A 22,410-nucleotide genomic window follows, 5' to 3' on the forward strand; every position below is an offset into this window, starting at 1 on the left:
CGTCTCAGGCTGAGAAAGTGGTCTCCAGAACAGAGGAGCTGGGGAAGGTGTTGCTGGGGATAAGGTGACCCTCCCCATACTCTCTGTGACAGGATATCCCCCTCCCCAGGTGAACAGAGGAGGAGAGCAAAACTGGGTCCCCAGAGGTAGCCTGTGGGCACACATGGGGTTGGGGGGCAGGCAACAGAGGGCAGAGATGGGAAGGGGAGGGGATGGCAGAGTCAGCTTATGCCCGGGAGAACTGAATGAATGGTTTAGAGAAGCCTGGAGACGAGATAGAGACCCGGGAGGGGGTGGCCAGGTCAGTTTCCCCCTCCCCCGCCGCCCCACGTGGGGGTGAAATCTACTCACCGTCTGTGCGGGGACCCAGGCGTCCGGCCGGCCAGGAGCTCCTGCCGCTGGGCCGTGCTCCCCTGATGTGGTGGGGCTCGGAGCTGGGGTTCCTGAGGCGGGTCAGCTAGGCACCCTGTGATGGGGCGGGGCCCCTGGGGAGGCTCCTGCCAGCCTCTGGATTCCTCAGGGCCGCAGGGGTGGGGAGCTGGTTGGGCCGGTTTGGGCTCTTCAGTCTCCTCCCCAGGTGCTTGCTCACGCCCCTGCAGGCTGACAGTGATGCGGTAGTAGCGGGTCCTCCTGGCAGAGGGACGCTCATGTAGGGTCTGGGCTGGCTCTGGCAGGGCTGGCCCTGGGCTGGTAGGCTCGCCCTTTGCCCCCTCTGCCCTGGGGCAGGACGCTGGGTGGGGCAGCACGTCTTCCAGGTTGCTGGGTGCCTTGGGCCACAGAGGAAACCCCCGGGCTGAGTGTGGGGGTTGCCAGCAGGTGTGGCCCGGAGATCCTTGTTCCAAATGTCCAGGCGCCGGCGGTGGGCCTGAGGGACCCCTGGCTCCAGCAGGCTCTCCTGAGGTCACCGCTGGTGCCAGGCTGTCTTGCCCCATGGAGGCATAGTTGGCCAGGTCAGAGGCGCTGCCTACAGCAGGTCTCTGGAGGCGCCCCAGAGGCTCCGCCGGCCCCCCTGCGCTGTGTCGTCGCTTCCAAAGCCAGGAGCCAAGGCTCCCTGCCCGAAGGTCCAACTCTGAGCGGCTCTGGGCTTGGGCCTGAGGGAAAGCAGAAGCAGAGACCTGATGACGGCCTCTCTGCCTGCCCCCTGGGTACCCCCTGACACCTCTGGCTGCCCTCCTTGGCACAGGAGAAGCTGAACAGAGGTCTGACACCAAGCGGAGCTGCCCTACGGAGAGGCTGCCAGCACCACAAGAGCTGAATAAAGAGGCAGAACTCTGGAAAGTTCCTTCGGCATTTATCTCACCCCTTCCCATTCTACATACGAGACGCCGACATGACCAAGGTCGCACAGTGAGGGTTCCTGACTCCCAGGCCAACTGCTGGTTTCCCAGGAGTCCACTAACTTCTGGCCCTTTGATACCAGCTGCCCTGGGGATTAGGACCTGTGTGGGCATGCCTGCCACAATGCCCCTGGCTTCTGCCCACTCCAGGCTCCCAGAGCCTGCAACCGCCTCTCCAATACCCTCCCAGCCTGAGTGTTCCAAACACACCTAAAGGAGGTATCGGGTATAGAGATGTTCTTGGGACAAGAGGAAGCCAGGGGAGAGGGTTCCCCTAAAAGTGGGACAACCCTGACTTCTGTCTGCTGTCTTCCCCTGGGGCCCAGCCTAGCTGTGGGGCGTGAGGGGAGAGGGTTCAGGACCACAGACCCAAATAGACACTGTCCCCCAAATGCCAGTCTTCAGGGATGGATTTGTCCTTGGCAACAGAGGAGCCAAATCTAGGGTGAAATTCCTTCTTAGCAGGGTGCCTTAACCCCAAATGCCTTATTTTACACATCTATGAAATAGATGCAGTCTCTCACTCCCCAGGAGCTGAAAATCTCAAGAAACAGGAAGGTTGGATGATTAACCTGGGAGTCTGGAGCAAGGCAACCTGGGCTTGATTCTCAGCACAGTTACTTTCTAGCTGCAATACCTCTTGCATGTTAGTTTCCCCATGTGTAAAATGAGCATGATAATAATAGTATCTGCTTCCTGGGAGTGCTGAGAATATTGTATGAGATAATCCATGCAGGGTACCCAGCAGTACTCAGTTAAACGCTAGCAATCACTGATGATGTTCAGGATCACAGAGAGACACATGGCTGCTTGAGCCATCTCTAGAGGAAGCCCTCTGCTCCTCCAGGGGATGGAGGGTGGGGGACCTTGCCTCTGTCCAATCCATGGCTCAGGTCCCCGCTGAGGATGGGGAAACTGTGGCCAGAAGGTTAAGCCACTGGCCCAGCGTCACCCCTGGGGGCCATGCCAGGATGTGGGAAAAGGGAGTCAAAGATGGGGAAGGTCAAGTTAAAAGGAGGGAGTGTGGAAAATGGGGTCCTGAGAACACGTACTGCCCCTCCATGCCTCCTCCAGGGGCCCTGACATTAGGAAGCTGTTTCCTGAGCATCTGGGCCCCATGCTGGATGTCCTACATCTGATACCTTAATTCTCACAACAGCCCTGAGAAGTATGATTGTCCCCATTTTCCAGATGGGGAAGCTGAGGTTCAGAAGTGAGGAGTGATCTGCCCAGGGTCACAGAGTGAATCCCTGGCAGAGGAGGTAGGAGAGAACTGCAGTTGCCTAACTTGTAAGTCAGGGTTCTCAGGGCCAGCCCAGCCCAGCCCAAGAGCTTCTGCTCCCCTCCCCTCCCCTCCCCAACCCTAGGATTCTCTCCTACCTTGAGGCTGACTTTGCTGGTGCTGCCCTGGCCCTGGGCCAGGTCAGGGCAGCTCTGGCCACCCCAGGGCCTGGGAAGGAAGCACAGGGGAAGGAGTGAAGTAGGCTCCTTGTCTCCTGCCCCAGACTGGACCTGATGGCCCTTGTCTCTAAGGGCCCCTGCAGGCAGGATGAGCACCTGAAGTCTTGGGAGGCAGGGGAGGTCAATGCACAGCCTTCTCTCTGCCCCCTCCCCCACCTGTCCACTCCAGCCCCAGGGACAGAGAGAAAGGGATGGGCCTGGAACAATATGGGGACTAGGCCTATATCAGGACCAGAATACAGAAAAAGGACAGTACCCTAGTAATTCAAAAGCTTGCCATTTGCTGAGGCCCACCCTATGCAGGTTTAGGGTTAATCCCCTTAGCCTCACAATAATCCTAAAGGGTAGATAGCAGTGTCCTCATTTTTCAGATAAGGAAACTGAGGTCCAGAGTGGAAAGTCACACAGCTAGTGGAGTTAAGACACTAGGATGGATGGTCTCACTCCAAAGCCTGGCTGGGCATCACCCCTCTAACAGGGGCAAGAAGAGGAAGGGCCTTGGCTGCCCGTTCCGTGCACTCTGCCCCCTACTCCAGGCAATCAGCAGGGATCAGGGGCCTGTCCCTCTGTGCCAGAGTCCCATTCCCACGGCCAGTGAGAACCAAGTCCAAGTGCACACATGGGATGTATCATCAGGCTGGCCCCAGGAGCATGCGTAGTCCCTACCCGGCCCTCCCTCTCCCTGACTCACCTACAACCCTGCCTCCTCTCAAGCGGAGAAAGAAAGGGAGGAACAGTGCCATCTGGGCCTACAGGGCAAGTTCCTGCCAGATGGGGTAAAAGGAGGGGGTGTGTCTTCCAGGCTGGGCGCTGGCAGGGTGTGGGCACCCCCGGGCACCCAAGCTTCCAGGTTCAGGGTGGCTAGACCCTATTGTCCCTGCTCTCTTTGGTGTGAGAGCAGCACAAACCCCTTCCCTCACCCTGGGCTCAACCGGGCCTCCACTCCTCACAGGGCAGGCCGGAGACAGCTACGTCATGATAAGGTCAGAACTGCGCAGACACTCGGTGCCTGTGATCACTCCTGACGTTCTTTGCAGACATTGGGCCTGTGAGCTCCTGGGGTCCTCTTCTCTATCCCCCTCTCAGCCATTCAGTCTGGCAATCCATACAGCCTTTTCTCTGCCTCTCACACATCAGCTACTGGTGAACTGGCTAAGAGATGTGTAGCAATTTGTTCAAGCTCATGTGGCCAGTGGCCTCTAGGGTTAGGACAGAACTCTGGCCCCCTTGCTTGAGTTCTGAAATCTCTCAAGGCAACAAAGCAGCCCAGGGCTTCAGGCTGTGGGCCCTGGAGTCAGACTGCAGAAGTTTGTGTCCCAGCCCCACCAGTTCCGAGCTGTGTGACTGGAGAGGTGACATCATGTCTCTGAACCTCCATTTCCGTATCTGACTCACACAAAATACCTGCCTGGTACAGCTGCTGGGAGGATTAAATGAGATAATCCAGGAAAAGCATCAAGCAAGTGGCAAATAAGTTTATTGTTAATACAATCTAGGAAGATGGGGGAAAGCCTCTTCATGTCATGAAAGGGCAAATACAGTGCAGTCTAAGCCAACTCAGGAGTCTGTCATACTCATGACAAAGTGACATGAAGACCAGAGTTAAACTGGCCTGTGATGAGAGAATCAAAGTCCACAGGGGCAGGAGGTGCCACTGTATTTGCCTTTCAATTATCTTCAGAGAGGAAATCAGGAGTTCCCTGGCCACCCGCCAGACTTAGGAAACTGCAAAATTGTTGTAAAGATTTTAAAAAGTACAGGGATTTTATAAAGTCCACATACCCCAAATCGTAGTACACGGGTCGGTATATATTAATGCTCCCAGTCACTCAGACAAGCTTACTCGAACATCCACTGCACACTCCAAGACACACATCCACACCCTCGGGCCCAGGAGCGCCCGGGGCGCCCCTCCTCCAAACCCCTCACCTATCCCGGGATCTGGCCTCCTCCGGGGTCCGCTTCCCCTTGCGCTCCCTCCGGACCCTTAGCCCGGCCAGGCGGCGAGCCAGGCGGGCCCCTAGGCCCCCGCGCCGCTCGGCCATGGCGAGGGCAAGGTCCCCGGCACTGACTGCTCCGGGGCCGCGGGGGCCACCGGATCCCGCTCATTTGCAGAGATACGCCTCCTCCGGCCCGCCCCCCCTGAGCAAACAGCGCCCAGCCCGAAGTCCGTGTGGGCGGGGGAGTGGGACCGATCCACATACTGCCCAAGCTCCAGGGCTAGGGGCTGCGCTCTGCAGGGGTCGTCTCCACCCCGCCCACCCCCTCTCCCCCCGATCCTCTCCCGCACCCCTGCCCCGCTCCCGGGGACCCAGCTCCTGGCCCTGGCCGCGCTACGTCTTTAGGCCTCCGGAAGCGCCACGGGACCCACTGGTCAGGGTGCTGGAAGACCTCAAGTTGGGCCTGCACAAGGTGGGCGGGAAAACAGGGCCAGGAGGGTAGACCGAGCCCAGGGTCTTTCCAGCGCCCCCGCCCCAGAGGAGGGGCTAGAATGCAAGGGCGGAGCCAGGGGCGGGAATGGGCGTGGTCTTGGGGTTGCCTAGCCAGAGTGGTTGGCTTGTTGGGCGGGGCCAAACGGTTGATCGAGTGGGTTTAGAACCTAGTCCGTGATTATTGGTGGGGACCGAAGCCAACCGTGCCCTCGCCCTGCTGGTGAGACTGCCCAATGAGAGTGAGTTCTCTCTCTTGGTCCTGCAGACCCTAGGGCACAGCGAAAATCTCGTCCAGTACCCTGGTGGGGAAGCCAATCTGAAACCCACAGGTATGCCCCCTGCTGGAAGTTGGCCAGCTATTAATATTTATGACCGTAGACTGCCAGGCTCCTCTGTCCATGGAGTTTTCCAGGCAAGAATACTGGAGTGATTTGCCATTCCCTTCTCCAGGGAATCTTCCCAACCCAGGGATCGAACCTGGGTCTCCCACATTGCAGGCAGATTCTTTACCATCTGAGGCACCAAGGAAGCCCAATAATAATTATTTAATAATTAAAAAACTGGCTTAGAACATAACATTCAAAAAACTAATATGGCATCCATGATCTTCATGGCATGATTTCATGGCAAACAGAAGGGGAAAAAGTGGAAGCAGTGACAGATTTTCTTTTCTTGGGTTCCAAAATCACTGTTGGGCTTCCTAGGTGGCGCTAGGGGTAAAGAACCCGCCTGTCAATGCAGGAGAAATAAGATCCTTGGGTTGGAGAGATCCCCTGGAGGAAGAAATGGCAACCCACTCCAGTATTCTTGCCTGGAGAATCCCATGGACAGAGGAACCTGGCAGACTACAGTCCATAAGTCGCAAAGAGTTGGACAAGACTGAAGAGACTTAACATGCACGCAAAATCGCTGCTGATGGTGACTGCGGTCATGAAATTAAAAGATGCTAGCTCCTTGGAAGGAAACCTATGACAAACCTAGAAAGCGTGTTAAAAAGCAAAGACATCACTTTGCTGATAAAGTTCTATATAATCAAAGCTATGGTTTTTCCAGTAGTCATGTAGGATATGAGAGTTAGACCATAAAGCAGGCTGAGCACCAAAGAATTGATGCTTTTGAATTGTGGTGCTGGAGAAGACTCTTGAGAGTCCCTTGGACTGGGAAATCAAACCAGTCAATCCTATAGGAAATCAACCTTGAATATTCACTGGAAGGACTGATGCTGAAGCTGAAGCTCCAATACTTTGATCACCTGATATAAAGAGCCGACTCATTGGGAAAAAAAAAAAAACCCTAATGCTGGGAAAGACTGAGGGCAAGAAAAGAAGGGGACGACAGAGGATGAGATGGTTAGATAGCATCACTGACTTAATGGACATGAATTTGAGCAAACTCCAGGAGATAGTGAAGGACAGGGAAGCTTGGTGTACTGCAGTCCACGGGGTTGCAAAAAGTCAGACTTGACTTAGTGATTGAACAACAACAAATTATTACTTAATAATAGCTACTGTTGTGATTATAACCTGGGCTTCCTATACCCCCAAAGGGCAGTACCCTTTCCCATCTAATGCTACCACTCTTTCGGGGGGAGGGCACACTTCACACACTTGAGGGGGTCCTCTGGGACTCCAAGGAGAAAGACCATCAGGAGGGCCCTAGTTCCCAGGTTCTCTCTGCCAGTTCTTCCCTACCTGTGGTCCTTGTAGGGCCTCTACCCCTTCTCCAAGCTTGGTACCCCCTTAGCTCTTTGTCCTCTGGGATGACTAGTCCTTGACACACAGGGGGACATCTTGCTTCTGGGTCATGAGTGGACCCTGACATCCCTGTATTCCTGCCTCTCCCACAGGAGGCTCAGATCCTGGCATGTACAGAGGGAGATGAATGTGTCCCATCTGACCATGGCAGGGAGTACCAGCTGAGGGGGCACAGTGGCCTCTAGGAACTGAGAGACAAGGAGGTTGTGGGAAGCAGCAGACATCTGGGCAGGTTCTGGTTCAGAAAAGAGTGCCCTGTGCTCAGCACCACAGCACCACAGTCTGCACCCTGCAGAGACCTGGAAGGCTGAACTGTCCATCGGCGAGCTGAGATGGAGGGCCTGGCCCCAGATAGGTCCCAGAGAGTGGAACTCAAACCCAGCCAGAGGTAGATGGCTGCAGGCACCCCCCAACACACACACACACACACACACACACACACACACACACGGTGGGCAGCACAGTCTCTTCCTGGCTGTATCCCATGACCTGCCAGGTGGAGTGGGACGTGAAGTCTGACAAATACACTCTGACCTCCCCCTGCACTATTGAAGCTCAGGAGGCCTCAATTCATCGTAGAGAAAATCCTTTCATTGCTCTGCCCCTGCCCCCTCCCCAGGGCAGACCTGGCACCCTGGCTTAGGCCCTTACTTGCCCCGGGATGCTGAGGACACCTTGACCTTGTCCACGTCCCAGTCCATCTGCCTCTCTGATGGCACTGCCAGAAGATCTAGGGCCCCCTGGTGCCAGCGGGCAAGGTAGGTGAGAGATGCCAGGGGCAGGTGGGTGTGAGCCAGACCGCAGGGCCGTGGGGCATGCAGACGAAGGTGCAGTTTCAGATGAACGAGCTGGGTGAAGCGACTTGGGCAGACACTGCACTGGAAAGGCCGCGCCCCCGAGTGCAGGCGCAGGTGGGTCTTGAGGTTGCTGGAGCTGCTGAAGCGCTTGTGACACATCTGATGGGAATGGGCACTGGTATCAGCTCTGCCTGCCTGGTTCACCCAGGATCTCTGCTCCCCCCTCCCCATCTTGAAACCACCCCCACCCCCCCTACCACCACCTCCCTGTGATGCAGGCCTGGAAGCTTTCCCCCCTGATTCCTCCCTGGGACCACGGTATCTGGCACATTGGAGCCAGGCAGACTGGGTTAGTACCCTGGTTCTTCTACTCCCTGCATGACCTTGTGCAGGAGACATGACCTTGTACTCTGAGCCTTGCTCTCTTGATGGCTGACATGAGACTATTAATACCTAAGCTCGTAGGCATGGAGGACTGAATGAGATAATCACACAGAACCCTTAAGCGTGGGGCTGAGGCTTCGGTGCATGTAATTAACATTTACTGGGAGCTGCCGCGTGCCACGGAGAAGGCAATGGCACCCCACTCCAGTACTCTTGCCTGGAAAATCCCATGGACGGCGGAGTCTGGTGGGCTGCCGTCTGTGGGATCGCACAGAGTCGGACACGACTGAAGTGATTTAGCAGCAGCAGCAGCAGCAGCTGCATGCCAGGAGTTGGTCTTATGTAGTCTTCTCCAGGACTGGAGAATCGGGACTAAGCACTACTTCTATATTAACAGGGAACACACAGAGACTTAGAGGAGTGAGGCCAGTAGCCAAAGCTCACACAGCAAATTGGAGGCAGGGCTAAGATTTGAACCCAGGTAGCCTAGACTGTCATCATTATGCTGCTTTTGTTTCTGCCTCTGTAAAACAGGGAAATACTTCTGGCCCTTCCGAACTCCCTGGAGACATGGTGAAGCTCAAAGAGGGAGGGAGCTAACACTGAGCTGATGTTATCACTAGTGTTCATAGACTTTGCACACACACTAGCATTAACTCCTCCGACTATGCTGGGAAGTGGCCAAGGGGTGTCCGCTCCCCAGGACCTCCAACTTCATTCTTTTCCACTCCCAGACATATATCTCTATTCTCCCCTCCAGGCCCAGGGAGTGTCCTCCAATAGTGCACCCTGGCCATTCCGTTCCCCTCCCTCCCCCCCAGCCCTTGCCTCCTGCCCAGCTCCATTTGCTCAGGATGGTGGAGGAATGGAGGCCACAGGTGCCATCCCCCAGGGGCCTAGAACTCCTCCCCAGCCTGCAGGAGGACAGGGGGTGGAGGGTCTCACCGGGCACTCGTGGGGCCGCTCCCCAGTATGCACCAGGTGGTGCTTCTGCAGGTGGGCAAGCTGGGTGAAGCTCTTCTGGCACAGGGCGCACTGGAATGGGCGTTCCCCGCTGTGCACACGCAGATGGACCTGAGCCAGGTGTGGGAGAAATGCTGTCAACCGCCCAGACCCCCCATCAGGGCCAGGGATCCTCTTTAAATCTCTACCCTCATCCCCGCAGGACCCCTTTTTGGCATCAAGGCCTTTCAATCCCCCTGCCTCTGTATCACCTCCCTGAAGGCCAATCTACCATTCTCCAGGCTCCCCTCGCGCTCTCTGCTGCCCTGCTGGAGGGAAGATGGAGATGGCCAAGGTCAACAGGCCAGGTAAGGGGTACCCCATGTGTACCCCCTTAGATATATATCTTGTGCAGTGCTTCTCAAAGTGTGGTCCACAGACCAGCAGCATCAGCATCACCTGGGAGAGTGTTAGAAAGGCAGACTCTCAGGCCCCACCCGCAGACCAGCTGAACAGAAATCTCTGGGGCTGGGGCTTAGGGCAGGCCGAGGGCTGGGGCCAGCTCTCCAGGTGGTTTGAGGCTCATTAACGTTTAAGAACTCATGCCCTAGGGGATGCAGAAGATCTGTTCTCCAACAATCAGTAAATTTTCCTCTATTTCAGCAGGTGCCAACTTGCCCCTAACGTCAGATCTTGGCCGATAGAGAGATACGTCCATGGTCTCCCCCTTCTGGAAGATGCCTATAATGACGCCTACTGCACACTGCTGTTGTGTTGGATCCCAATTGAAAAAGGCTAGTTGTCAGGTCTAGATTCACTAAAATTCACCTGTTCCCCGACCTGACCTTTAAATAAATAAACAAGAGGAGGATTACCAGGGAATCAGAGAGGATGACTCTTCAAGCAAGAACTTTGCCCTAGATGTTGAGAGACTCAGATGGAGACCTGGCTGCACCCTTAAATCAAGGTAACCTTGGAAACATCTTTCCTCGGATTCTCTATTTTTAGTTGAAATGAGACGATCTCATGGACAGTCTTTGGTGTGGAGAGGACTCCTCTCTACAGATGTGAAACTGCGAGGCCGAATGAACCAGCCAAGGTCACAGGCCCTAGAGGTTGCCCTGGAGTTCCCCCTGCCCCAGGTCCTTGATTCTAGAAGCAGGACGGGAAGGGGTCATCGAAGGATGCCCGGTGGGAGCCCTGGGGGCCTGGAGGCAGATACCTTGAGGTTGGAGAGCTGCCCGAAGCTCTTACTGCACACGTTGCACTCGTACAGGATTCTGCCGTTCTCTTTCTTCAGCGGGTAAGGCAGTGCTGCGGAGCCAGCCTGGGGGCCCAGCGGGGCCCGCTTTCCTGCAGCCACCCTGCCAGCCCGCTCCGGTCCCATGGAGTAGGTCCTGGCAGCGGCAGGGCCCGGATTCCGACTCTGGGAGGGTTGGGTTTGGCCGGAGTCTTGACAGGCCCCTGGGTAGGGGCGCAGGGTCTCCCCCCAGGTGCTGGGGTGCTCAGGCTCATTGACGTTAATCAGCAAGCTGGGCACAGCCATGGTGGCATAAGGGGTGTCTTGGGGCAGCTTGAAGAGGGGGGGACACTGCACTGAAGGTAGGCCCCCACACGTGACCAGGTAAGGAGGGGGCAGGAAAAATGGGTAGGCAGGGTAGAATGGGCGGAAGTGGGAGGAGAGTTCTTTGGAGTTGGGTGGGGGTGTGGGGCAGGAGCAGAAAGCCAAGGGGCTCTTCTTATTTTGCCAAGAATTTAGGGAAGAACTGTTGGGAGGAGAGAAGGATGGGCAGGGGGACCCCTTGCCAGCTCTTTCTGTCTGGCTTCCCATCTTGTCCCTGCTCGGAGGACACTTGGCTGGGAGTTTCTCGCCATTGGAGGAGCTGGCAGGCGGCCTTGGTGGCAGGTGCCCTGAGCAGAAAAAGGAAGATGGTGAGGGCCACCCAGCCTGGGGTCAAGGTCAGCTCTGCACCTAAGCTGCCTGGCTCCAACCTGAGAGAGGACTGTAGCCTGCATGGCATCTCCTTTCTCTGGGCTTTCCTGGTCTGCCATCGCCCTTGCTGATAAAGAGGCTGGCATTTGTGCAGAGTGTAATCATTTCAGGGAGCGAAAATGACTCAAGAAGCCTATTAGACATGCAGGTAGAGAAGTCAGAAGGCCAGTTGGATGAATTGGTTTAGACATTAAAGGAGCAGCCTGAGCTGGAGACAAAATTTTGGATGCCACGGGCCCAAATGAGATCACATAAAGGATGGTCCTAGATCTGCTGTGTCGAAAACGGCAACCACCGTACACCTTTAAGTACAAAAACAAACAAACAAAAAAAAAAAACAGCTTCTCATTTGTACTAGCCTCATTTAAAAGGCTCAGGTGTCAGATAGCACAAGTGTAGAACCTTTCTAGTATTGCAGGAAGTTTCAACAAACTGCTAAAGAGAACAGGAGAGAAGAGGGGAAGAATAGGAGAGAGGAGAGGAGGAGAAGGAGAAGGGATGAGGGGAGGGACAAGGAGGCAGCCCTGGACGGGATTCTTGAGCATGGGAAGACTCAGGAGGGTAAGTCAAGGAGCGCTAACAAGGGAGAGTGAGGTGCAACTTAAACTAGGAGTGAGATCAAGTAAAATACTAAATGTGCATCAATATTCAAAAGTAGATTGTCTGCTTGGATCCTCACTGATTCAGTCAACCAACTTTACTGGGCTGCGTTACTCTGTGCTGGACACAGCAGCATGGACCCTGCCCTCCAGGTTGAGATGCATAAGGAAATGGTGTACTGTAGGCAGTGATCGTGGAGGTATTGTGAAAGCAGAAACTGGCTTCTGTGATGTGCTCGAGGTCATAGAGCTAGAAGGGGCAGAACCACCCCCCGACTCCCTGCCTCCCAAGCAAGCTTCCTGCCTGGTAACACAGGCCCCTCTAGCTCAAGTGTTCTAGGCAGACAGAGCACCCACCCTCAACTCCTGGGACTGTGGCTACACCTCCACCAGATCCCACACCCATGCCTGAGAAAAACCACTGCCCACCTCCTCTGCTCAGATGTCACCACCTGAGAGTTCTACACAAGCCCAGGCCAGAGCTCCAGATCAAAATGTGGAAGTAGCATATACTTGAGGCTCTGTCCTCACCAGGGACCCTGGGTCTGCTCCGTCTCTCCTCCTCAAACCTAACGATACTCCCCCCACCTCTCACCTCCCCCAGGTGCGGCCCTGCGCCCTGGGCTTACGTGTGCTCAAAGCATCCTCTCTGAGACCCCGCGCGGCTGTTGCTGGGGTTGTCGACTGCAGGGCACACAGGTATAGGTCCAGGCCCTGGGGGCAGGCCAGCAGGGCAGATTTGGCTGGTGCCAGCTGCCATGGGCACAGCCAGCTGGCCCAGGACTGGCCATGAGGATCCACTGTGTCTGGATGTGGCTTGAAGGCTGGGAAGACCTGGTAGGCAGAGGGAAGGGGCTTGGGGGGTGGGTACCAGAAGTCCCCTGAGATGGTCCCACCCCTAGTTTGATTTCCAAAGGGGAAGGAGAAGCTAAGACCCACCCCCCCGCCCCCCACCCCCACACATACACTCACCTCTGCCATGTCCATCCCTCAGAGGGCTTCCCCTTCCCTCATCCACATTTCCTTTCCAAGGGACTTACATGTCCACCCCCAGGGTTGCCCTACCCCTGCCCCAGACCCCCCCACCCAGCCCTGTTCTTCCCTCCCACCCATCCTTCCTCACCACCCTCATCCCACTCTGTCTCAGACTATCTACCATGTTCTCAATGGATCCAAGGTGAACTTAAGAGATAAACCCCTCATGAAAGACTGTGTACCCCACAGGAGGGCCCTGAGTCTGCTCCAAGGCCCAGGCCCCAGTGGCACTGTCCCTTCTCATGTCCCACAGACAGTCTGGCCCTGGGGCATGGGAGCGGGTCTCTGGCACCTCTGAGGGCGCGTTCTTGTGAGGTGCTGGGGTAGAGGTGCTCAGGACCGGGAGAATCCAGGTCCCTTCAGATCCACCCCCCACCCCACTTCCTAACCTCTCCTCCTTCCAGAAGCATCCTGGGCTCAGAGATAGGACCGGAACCTCACCTTACCTGGCCATCTTGGCAGAGCTGGGAGTCCAGGTGGGGGGACAGAGAATCCCCTGTGCTTCCCAGGGGCTTGGTCTTGTGGCAACAACCCAGCTCTGGAGCGGGCTCCCCCTTCATGCCCCCGCCACCTGCTGGGAAGACAGGTCAGTCACAGGTGAGCAGTGAAGGTCCTCCAAATAGGAGCCTGACTTCCAGGGTCGGCTCTCCCAGGAAATCACTGTGTGACCTTGAGCCAGTCACTGCCTCTCCTGGCCTCAGTTTCTTTATCTGCAAAATGGGAGGGTTGGAGTGGCTGACGTGAAAGGACTCTCTCGGCACCGACAGTTAGAAGCCAATGACGCTCTCAAGTAGGGACAGGAAGAAGCAACTTCTGAGCAACAGCTGGATGGAGGCTGGCCAGTCAGAGGCGAAGCATAGAACTGGCCTGATCCCCATCCCTGGGGAAGACAGGAGGGAGAGAGGTCCTCATGGAGATGCTTCCAAGTGAGCTCAGAGATCTGAGGGAAACATTCCAGACCTCCTCGGGGGGCCGCAAGAAACTGAGAGTCTAGTGTCTTCTTTGCTGCGAGGGGCTGATGTCTCCACAACTCTATCAACCACAGGCTCCCCACCTACATCCTAGCTCACCTACCAGCTTTGGGGGGCAGCTGAGGGAGCCCCAGTGTCCTGCCACCCAGACTTCCCAGGCTCAGCTTCCTCAGCCGGGCTGGTCTGACTGGGCAAGTGCGCTCGGGGTTCCCCCGGTCCTGACTGGCTTGACAGGAAGCTGCGTGGTGACAGCCGTCTGCTCAATCAGCAGCTCGCTTCTCCGCTGGTCACTTCACTGAGGGTCGCACAGCCCCAAGGCTCCCCTCCATCTCCTCCCTTCGCCCTCTTCCCTCTGTAACCCCAGCGCCCCTCAGAGCCTGGCAGCCTTATGTGGGTGTCTCAGTCCTCCCGTCTCTTCTCCCTCTGCCCTGACTCCTCCCCACCTGCCGCAGGCCTCCAAACACCCCAGGAGGAGGCGCGGCCCCGTGCGAGGCTCTTCACCTGGTTCTGCAAACGTCGTCCTCTCTGGCTGGGGAAGGAAGCCGCTGGGCAGCCGGGCAGCCAGCCTCTCTGCCTGTGTCTGAGGCCCCGGTGGGTGTGAGAGGTGACAGGAAAGCGCTACATTTGAAGTTGCCACAAATAGGAAGAGGGGGGCTGGCAGGCAGGCAGGGGGCCCTGTGGGACCTGAGACGCTGGCGAGCCGCCCACCAGCCTTTGCCTACCTGAGGCCACGCTGCAAGAATTGGGGGCCACAGGAAACTGGGGCTACCGGAATTTCAGTGTGGGGGATGATGGAGTGGGGAGGAGCCTTAGCTGTGGCTCTCAGGGACCCCCGATGGCTGAGCAGGAGGGGGACGGAGCAGGGCTCAGAGACTGGAGCTGGGGTCCTTTGGGGAAGGGGGCCCAGCTGAGACAGGGACGGGTGGTTGGCAGGGAAGACAGCGACGGCAGTGGCACGGACAGGAACAGGCAGAGACAAAAGCAGGCAGCGTAGGAGGAAACAGAGAGAGGCAGCGGGATGAGCAGGAATCTGATCTCGCACAGCAAAGGCCCCGGAGGTAGCAAGTACGTCTTCCTCCTCCTCATCCCGTCTCTGATTTCTCTGTCCTCAGAACATTTTCTCCAATTTAGATAGAATGCTGAGGCCCCCACTGGGTGAGAGATAAGTCAGAGACATGGCAAAATGCCCATGAAGCATGACCAGATATTGAAAAGGGAGGCCCCTTAGGCCAGAAACAGCTTTTCCAGCTGAGCAACTTCATCACTGCCGAGAGCTGAGGAAGGTTCATCCCCCCGCCCACACACAAATTCTGCCCCCAGTTGGTGTGTCCACAGCATCTGGCCCAACGCGGCAGCCCAAGCCTCAGGCTCCATCCGGCCACGCCACCAGGTGTCATGGAACGCACAGGGACGTCTCAAACTCTCCATGTGAGCAAAGGACCTGTTATTCTGCCGGCTTGGCCCCTGGCCAATACTTACTTGCACTATGGCCCCCACCACTTCCTGTCACCATCGTTTACCCGTATAACTGACCCCTACATGTCTGTACCTGAAGGACAGGGACCACTCTCTACTTATTCTCATTTCCCATGTAGACATTTCCCAGGTGTTTTGGATGCCCAGCACCTGGAATTTTCTCTCACTAGAGGCTGGAAGGAGGCAGAAGGCACATTCCACTATAAAAGCTGGAAAGGCAACAGGCTGAATTTCGACCTCCCCACCCCAACACATAGTGCAGGCACGTGCCATGGACCAGACTGACCACATGTACCCATCCAGACTGTGATCAGAAGCCGGTGGTCCCGAGGTGGCAGGTTGACGGAGCCCACTCTGTGGATGGTGCTACCTCAGCTTCCAGGAGAGCAGAGTTTCAAAGAAGGGGGTTCAGGCAGGTCTCACAGTCCTCTCTGGGCTGTCCAGCCTCTCTTGATCCATCCTGTTCTCCAAGCCTGGCTCTGCAGCCTTCCCAGAACTTCTCTGCACTCCTCCAACATCTTTGAAGTGAGTTTCTTCTCTCTCTGTTGTTGTTTCTTTGCTGAACTGTGGAAACCTGGGCCCTCGGCAGTGAAAGCACAGAGTCCTAACCACTGGACCACCAAGGAATTTCCTCCTCTCCTTAAATCCTCCAGAAATGGTTTCTATAGCATACAACCATGAATTCTGCACCCTACGTGCCCAGAATAGATGAAGCATCAGGCTCAGGTTGGACTATTTCGAGGATTAGAGTAGAGAGCTACCTTTACAAACAGCTTACTATAAGCCTTCCACTGTGCTTGTCGTTGTTCAGTTGCTAAGTCATGTCTGACTCTTTGTGACCCCATGGACTGCAGCACGCCGGTCTTCCCTGTCCTTCACTGTCTCCCAGAGTTTGCTCAAACTCATGTTCAGTGAGTCAGTGATGTTATCTAACCATCTCATCCTCTGCTCCCCCTTCTCTTCTGGCGCTCAATCTTTCCCAGCATCAGGGTTTTTTCCAGTGAGTTGGCTCTTTGCATCAGGTGGCCAAAGTATTGGCACTTATTACGAAGCTAGGGGCTTCATAAATGTTCTCTTTTCGTCTTTTATTATCCCCATGATGAAGGAACAGAAGCTCAGAGAGAGTAAGCGACTCACTCAGAGACGCACAGCAAACAGCTAAGTGCTGTCTAGTGCCAACCCTCAGATTCCACTGTCTCTCGGCAGTGTCAGCCCACCCCCACTGCTTCATTTCTGTCCCTCATGCTCTTTTCAAATGTGCCGTTCCCAGGGCCCAGATCATCCCCCCCATCCTCACCTCCCCCCACCCCACCCCAGTTGCCCTCTCGCATCCTTCAGATTAGCTGAAAGGAGCCCTTCCCATGGTGCTCTTTGCCCTCTTGGTTGACCAGAACCACAGCCAAAAGCAGCAGCCCTCCCGGCCTCCCAGGTCACAGCCTGCCTCCCCTCCAGCTGTGCTGCAATCAAGGGGAGCAAGAAGTTCACTGAGCACCCATGGGAATGCCCCCCCCATCTCCCAGGAGGATTCACATACACGTTTGTCTTCCATCTGTCAACTCCACTCCCTCCTCCTGGCATCACACTCTGCTCCCAACTCACAGAAAGGTCTGTACAACCTCTTGGTTAGGAACCAAAATGGCTGTGGAGACTGTCAGGTCTCCCACCCCTGAAAGGACTGGCTAGGAGTGTCCTGGGAAGAGGACACAGTCCAAGTTTCCATCAGAAATAGCCTCTACCTGCCAATCTCTTCCTTGTTCCTATCTCTTGGGCCCTGCCGGGTCCTTAGCCTTGTCAGCCTCCAGGCCCACTGTGATGTCACTTGCTTAACTGTGAGGTCACCATGTCCCACACCCCCCTGAGGAGTAGCACAGGGGTAGGACCTTGGCCTCCTAACTGGGGAAAAAAAAACCCACCAGTGCCTAGACTCAGATGAGAGACCCAGGCCAAGCAAGTCCTTTAAGACCAGAGAGGCCTTGGGAAGTGATTGTGGAGGGAAGGTAGGATTAAGGGGTCTTCAGGGATGAGCGGAAGACACCAAGGAGGCCTCAGAAAATCAGCATCTGGAGCAGAAGAGCTGGAGGGGTGGACGTGGATCCTCAAACCCCTGGTCCACTGTGCACTTACTTTCTTCATCTTTCTGTGAATTACAAGATAATACAGATGAATGGTCAGTGATTAAAACAGCAGGGAATATAAAGACAAAAATGGAAGCTCCCCTCCTTCCCAGTTTCCTGGAGGTCAGTGTGACTTGTTTGATGTTAACCTTTCCAGACATCTATCCATGAACCTACAAACAATAAATGGACTTCTAAATTTTGTTTTTATACATGAACATTAATAGATGATATGATAATACTATTCTGTAACTTTTTCTATTGACAGTCTACTGTGGCCATCATTTCATGCCAGAACATACACACCATCTGCCTCCTGTCTTCTGACTGTATAGTATTCCACTGCAGAGGAGTGCATGCGTGCCCTCTGGTGGACATAATATGTAGCATCCCTCTGTTGGTGGGCTCCAATTTTTCCCTGTGCCACACAAGACTGGGAAGGAGTTCCATACAGAGGTAATACGCAGAATATTTTAGAATATTCACTGCCAGGCACAGAAAGATAGTTATTATATGATATCACTTAAATGTGCAATTGAAAAATAATTCAAATGAATTTATTTACAAAAGAAAAACAGACTCACAGACATAGAAGACAAACTTATGGTTAGAAAAGGGGAAAGAGGAAGGGGAGGGCTACATTAGGAGTGTAAGATTAAAAGATACACATCCCTATGTATAAAATAGATAAACACGTCCCTATTTATATATATGTAAAATATATAGGAAAAGAATTTACTATATAGTAGAGGGAACTGTATTCAATATCTTGTACTAACCTATAATGGAAAAGAATTGGACAAACATACATGTATGTATCTATAATTTTATTTATTTTTGGCTGTGTTGGGTCTTCACTGCTGCCGGAGCTTTTCTCTAGTTGAGGCGAGCGGGGACTACTTTGTAGTTGCAGTGTGAGAGTTTCTCACTGCAGTGGCCTCTCTTTTTGCAGAGCATGGGCTCCAGGGTGCGCAGGGCTTCCTCAGTTGCAGCACATGGGCTCAGTAGTTGCAGCTGCCAGGCTCTGGAGCACAGGCTTGATAGTTGTGGTGCATCGGCTTAGTTGCTCCGAGGCAAGCGGGCTCTTCCCAGATCAGGGGTCTAACCGGCGTCGTCTGTGTTGGTAGGCAGATTCTTCACCACTGAGCCGCCAGGGAAGCACCAGGTGGATATGTTTTAAAGAATGTTACCTCTGCTGGATTTCATTCCAGCTCTGTGACCTTATGGCAAGTCACTTAACCTCTCTGCCTCTTTCTCCATCTGTCAAGTGGGATAATAAGAGCGCTTGCCTCCCAGGGTTCTTTCAGTGATTCCTCAAGATAATTCATGTAAAGCCCTGAGGACAGTGCCTGGCCCCATGCAAGCACTTGACAAATGTGGATTACTGTTAATAATGTACATCGATCTTTGCCTCGTTAGGCAAGTATCTGCAAGTCAGTTTCCTAAAAGCTGATGATGAATGTTCCTGGCTCCCTTTGGAAGACCAGAATTTAGGCAGCACACTTGGAGAGATGAATTACATTCAGTTTTATTGCTTTGTTCATTAACCCCCGGTTGGAGACCACTGCTCTCCTCCAAAGCAGTCTTGTCCCCACACCAGTCCGCACAACACAGCATTAATAGCTCCTGGCATTCAAGCCCTCACCATGTGCCAGGAACCCTGCAAAGCACTTCGACATGCTTGGTCTAACTCCATCAACACAATGACCCTGGATGCTATTATATTCTGTTTTATGGATAAGAAAATTGAGACTCAGAAGGAAAGTGACTGGCCCAAGACTGCATAACCCAACATGGAGCTGCAATGTCCCAGAGGGGAAGGAGAGCTGAGGGAAGAATTGCTGGAGAGGCACCTGTGAAGAGATAAAAAGGCTACAGATGTAGCACAGTAAGGTCTGGATTCCCTTCAGCGGCCAAAGGACCCTCAGAAAAATTAGGATGGATGGAGGCCCAAGTCAAGTACTAGGGAAATGAGCTGTAGAATTAGCAGCTGGCACCCTGCAAGTGGCCTGAGAATCTGCCATTCATTCACTCACCTATTCATTCACATATTTATTGATTGTCAACTGTGTGTCAGGCATTGAACCAGTTGCTGGGAATATATCCCGTAGGAACATGACCCAGACCTTAGAATTTACAGTCCACTTACCAGGAGGTTTGCAGGATGTTGCTGAAATAATGAGTTGTGTGCAACTGTCAAGACTTATTATCAGGACTTCTCTGGTGGTCCAGTGGTTAAGAATCTGCCTTCCAATGCAGGAGACTCAGGTTCAATCCCTCATCCAGAAACCAAGATCCCACATGCCTCAGGGCCCCACCCTGAGCCTGCTTGTCCTGGAGCTTGAAGGCTGCAACTGGAGAGAAGCCCTCATGCTGCAAAGGAAGATCTCACATGCTGCAACCAAAACCCTTACACAGCCAAATAAACAATTTTTTTAAAAAAGTTTATTATCATTAAGAGGTTTGGGACTGGTCATAGCAAATACCCTTTTCCAACAATACAAGAGACAACTCTACACATGGACATCATCAGATGGTCAATACTGAAATCAGATTGATTATATTCTTTGCAGCCAAAGATGGAGAAACTCTATACAGTCAGCAAAAATAAGACCCAGATAACCATGATGGTGTGATCACTCACCTATAGCCAGACAGCCTGGAGTGGGAAGTCAAGTGGGCCTTAGGAAGCATCACTATGAACAAAGCTAGCGGAGGTGATGGAATTCCAGCTAAGCTATTTCAGATCCTAAAAGATGATGCTGTTAAAGTGCTGCACTCATTATGCCAGCAAATTTGGAAAACTTAGAAGTGGCCACAGGACTGGAACAGGTCAGTTTTCATTCCAATCTCAAAGAAAAGCAATGCCAAAGAATTTTCAAACTACCACACAATTGCACTCATTTCACATGCTAGCAAAGTTATGCTCAAAATTTTCCAAGCTAGGCTTCAATAGTACATGAACCGAGAACTTCCAGATGTACAAGTTGGATTTAGAAAAGGCAGAGGAACAAGAGATCAAATTGCCAACATCTGTTGGATCATAGAAAAAGCAAGAGAATTCCAGAAAAACATCTACTTATGCTTTATTGACTATGCTAAAGCCTTTGACTCATTGGACATGAGTTTGAGCAGGCTCTGGGAGTTGGTGGTAGACAGGGAAGCCTGGTGTGCTGCAGTCCATGGGGTCGCAAAGAGTCAGACACTACTGAGCAACTGAACTGAACTGAACTGAAAGCCTTTGACTGTGTGGTTCATGACAAACTGTGGAAAATTCTTCAAGAGATGGGAATACCAGACCACCTTACCTGCCTCCTGAGAAATCTGTACACAGGTCAAGAAGCAACAGTTAGAACTGGACATGGAACAATGGACTGGTTCCAAATTGGGAAAGGAGTATGTCAAGGCTGTATATTGTTCCCCTGCTTATTTAACTTATATGCAGAGTACCTCTTGCAAAATGCTGGGCTGGATGAAGCACAAGCTGGAATCAAGACTGTCAGGAGAAATACCAATAACCTCAGATATGCAGATGACACCACCCTTATGGCAGAAAGCAAAGAGGAACTAAAGAGTCTATTGATGAGGGTGAAAGAGGAGAGTGAAAAAGCTGACTTAAAACTCAACCTTCAAAAAACGAAGATCATGGCATCCGGTTCCATCACTTCATGGCAAAACAATGTAAACAGTGATAGATTTTATTTTCTTGGGCTCCAAATCACTGCAGATGGTGACTGCAGCCATGAAATTAAAAGATACTTGCTCCTTGGAATAAAAGCTATGACAAACTTGGACAGCATATGAAAAACAGAGACATTACTTTGCTGACAAAGGTCTACCTAGTCGAAGTTATGGTTTTTCCAGTAGTCATGTACAGATGTCAGAGTTGGACCATAAAGAATGCTGAGCACTGAAGAAATGATGCTTTTAAACTGTGGTGTTGGAGAAAACTCTTCAGAGTCCTTTGGAATGCAAGGAGATCAAACCAGTCAACTCTCAATGAAATCAATCCTGAATATTCACTGGAAGGACTAATGCTGAAGCTGAAGCTCCAATACTTTGGTCACCTAATGTGAAGAGCTGACTCATTGGAAAAGACCCTGATGCAGGGAAAGATTGAAGGCAGGAAGAGAAGGGGATGACAGAGGATGAGATGGTTGGATGGCATCACCGACTCAATGGATATGAGTTTGAGCAAGCTCCGGGAGACAGTAAAGGACAGGGAAGCCTGGTGTGCTGCAGTCCATGGGGTTGCAAAATGTCAGACATGACTGAGCAACTGAACAACAATCATTAAGAGGTTTGGGAAGCAGAGTAGAGCCAGGAGTGTTGACATGCAGTAAAAAGAGAAACATAGCAGAACCACAAGCAGAAGCCTCACTTCCTCTTTGAAAACCTCAAAAACTTCTCCAATCCATAACCACTGCCACCTCCAACCTTGAGGACAGTCAGCTGAGCTCCTGGCCGGCTCAGTGCCTGGGTTCTGGAGCTCTGTTGTATGGATAATTTTTAGGGGCACCAGGTCAGGAGTCCAGGTCAGGATATGGGGGAGTCTGGAGCCATCACTGCTTCAGAAGGTTAAGCAACTCTGTAACTTCAACAGGGTTAAGGGTGGGGAGCTCAACCCAGTCCACAGTGTACTCACCTCCCCCTGCTCTGCGGTTGACACCTGCCTCCTTCTGCCTGACACCCACTTATCTCATCTCCCTGGACAGCCCAGCTGTCAGTCAGATGCAACAAGTTGGCCTTTGGCTTCACACCCTAGGGCGGGGAGATTCTGAGATAGGGCGCATCAGCTCTCACATTTGCAGAAGGGGCCTCGAGACACTTGCATCTTCCCCTGCACCCACCTGTGACCTTCCAGCCCTTCTGTGGACAAAATGGTAGCTGTTGTTGTTCAGTCACTAAGTCCTGTCTGATTATTTGCGACCCCATGGACTGCAGCATGCCATGCTCCTCTGTCTTCCACTATCTCCTGGAGTTTGCTCAAACTCATGTCCACTGAGTTGGTGATACTATCCAACCATCTTTTCCTCCACTGCCCCCTTCTCCTCATGCCTTCAATCTTTCCCAGCATCAGGGTCTTTTCCAATGAATCAGCTCTTTCCATCAGGT

At 53.3% G+C, this 22,410-nt stretch overlaps 2 protein-coding genes across 9 annotated transcripts in view; both read right to left on the reverse strand.

Moving 5' to 3' along the window:
* CRYBG2 (crystallin beta-gamma domain containing 2) overlaps positions 1 to 5,964 on the reverse strand; it is a 30,406-nt gene extending 24,442 nt beyond the window's left edge. For 3 of the 4 annotated variants that reach the window (XR_006342322.1, XM_043909343.1, XM_043909342.1), the window contains exons 1-3: positions 4,728 to 5,964; positions 2,718 to 2,787; positions 352 to 1,091 (exon numbers count right to left, since the gene is read on the reverse strand). Coding sequence is in view for 3 of the 4 variants with exons in the window: in XM_043909343.1 (XP_043765278.1) it covers positions 352 to 1,091; positions 2,718 to 2,787; positions 4,728 to 4,843 (926 nt within the window). In the remaining variant the exon portion in view is untranslated. The remainder of the gene's footprint in view (positions 1 to 351; positions 1,092 to 2,717; positions 2,788 to 4,727) is intronic. The other variant, XM_043909344.1, reaches the window with a different exon arrangement.
* A 634-nt stretch (positions 5,965 to 6,598) lies between these two features.
* ZNF683 (zinc finger protein 683) lies at positions 6,599 to 14,301 on the reverse strand. Of its 5 annotated transcripts, none has more exons than XM_043909347.1 (6): positions 14,207 to 14,301; positions 13,181 to 13,305; positions 12,329 to 12,533; positions 10,330 to 11,018; positions 9,111 to 9,239; positions 6,599 to 7,940 (listed from the first exon to the last, which is right to left on the reverse strand). In XM_043909347.1, exons 2-6 carry the CDS (start codon positions 13,292 to 13,294, stop codon positions 7,632 to 7,634), a joined length of 1,446 nt encoding a protein of 481 aa, XP_043765282.1. In that variant the 5' UTR covers positions 13,295 to 13,305; positions 14,207 to 14,301; the 3' UTR covers positions 6,599 to 7,631. The 5 variants fall into 5 exon arrangements, with proteins under 5 accessions (XP_043765282.1, XP_043765285.1, XP_043765283.1 ...); XM_043909350.1 differs by having other exon boundaries at positions 13,181 to 13,308; positions 14,207 to 14,288; XM_043909348.1 differs by lacking the exon at positions 14,207 to 14,301 and adding an exon at positions 13,809 to 14,098.
* Between the last annotated feature and the right edge of the window lie 8,109 nt (positions 14,302 to 22,410).

Source organism: Cervus elaphus, chromosome 8 (assembly GCF_910594005.1).
Source record: "Cervus elaphus chromosome 8, mCerEla1.1, whole genome shotgun sequence".
In the NCBI taxonomy this organism is placed as follows: domain Eukaryota; kingdom Metazoa; phylum Chordata; class Mammalia; order Artiodactyla; family Cervidae; genus Cervus; species Cervus elaphus.

Bases quoted from the DNA above. Each gene is read 5' to 3' on its own strand.
- ZNF683 (XM_043909347.1), bottom strand. From the start codon at position 13,294: ATGAAGGGGGAGCCCGCTCCAGAGCTGGGTTGTTGCCACAAGACCAAG. The intron at 12,534-13,180 runs GTAAGGTGAGGT...TCTGCCTACCAG, and splicing joins AGCTCTGCCAAGATGGCCAG to GTCTTCCCAGCCTTCAAGCC. The intron at 7,941-9,110 runs GTGAGACCCTCC...CATTCCCATCAG, and splicing joins AGCGGCCCCACGAGTGCCCG to ATGTGTCACAAGCGCTTCAG.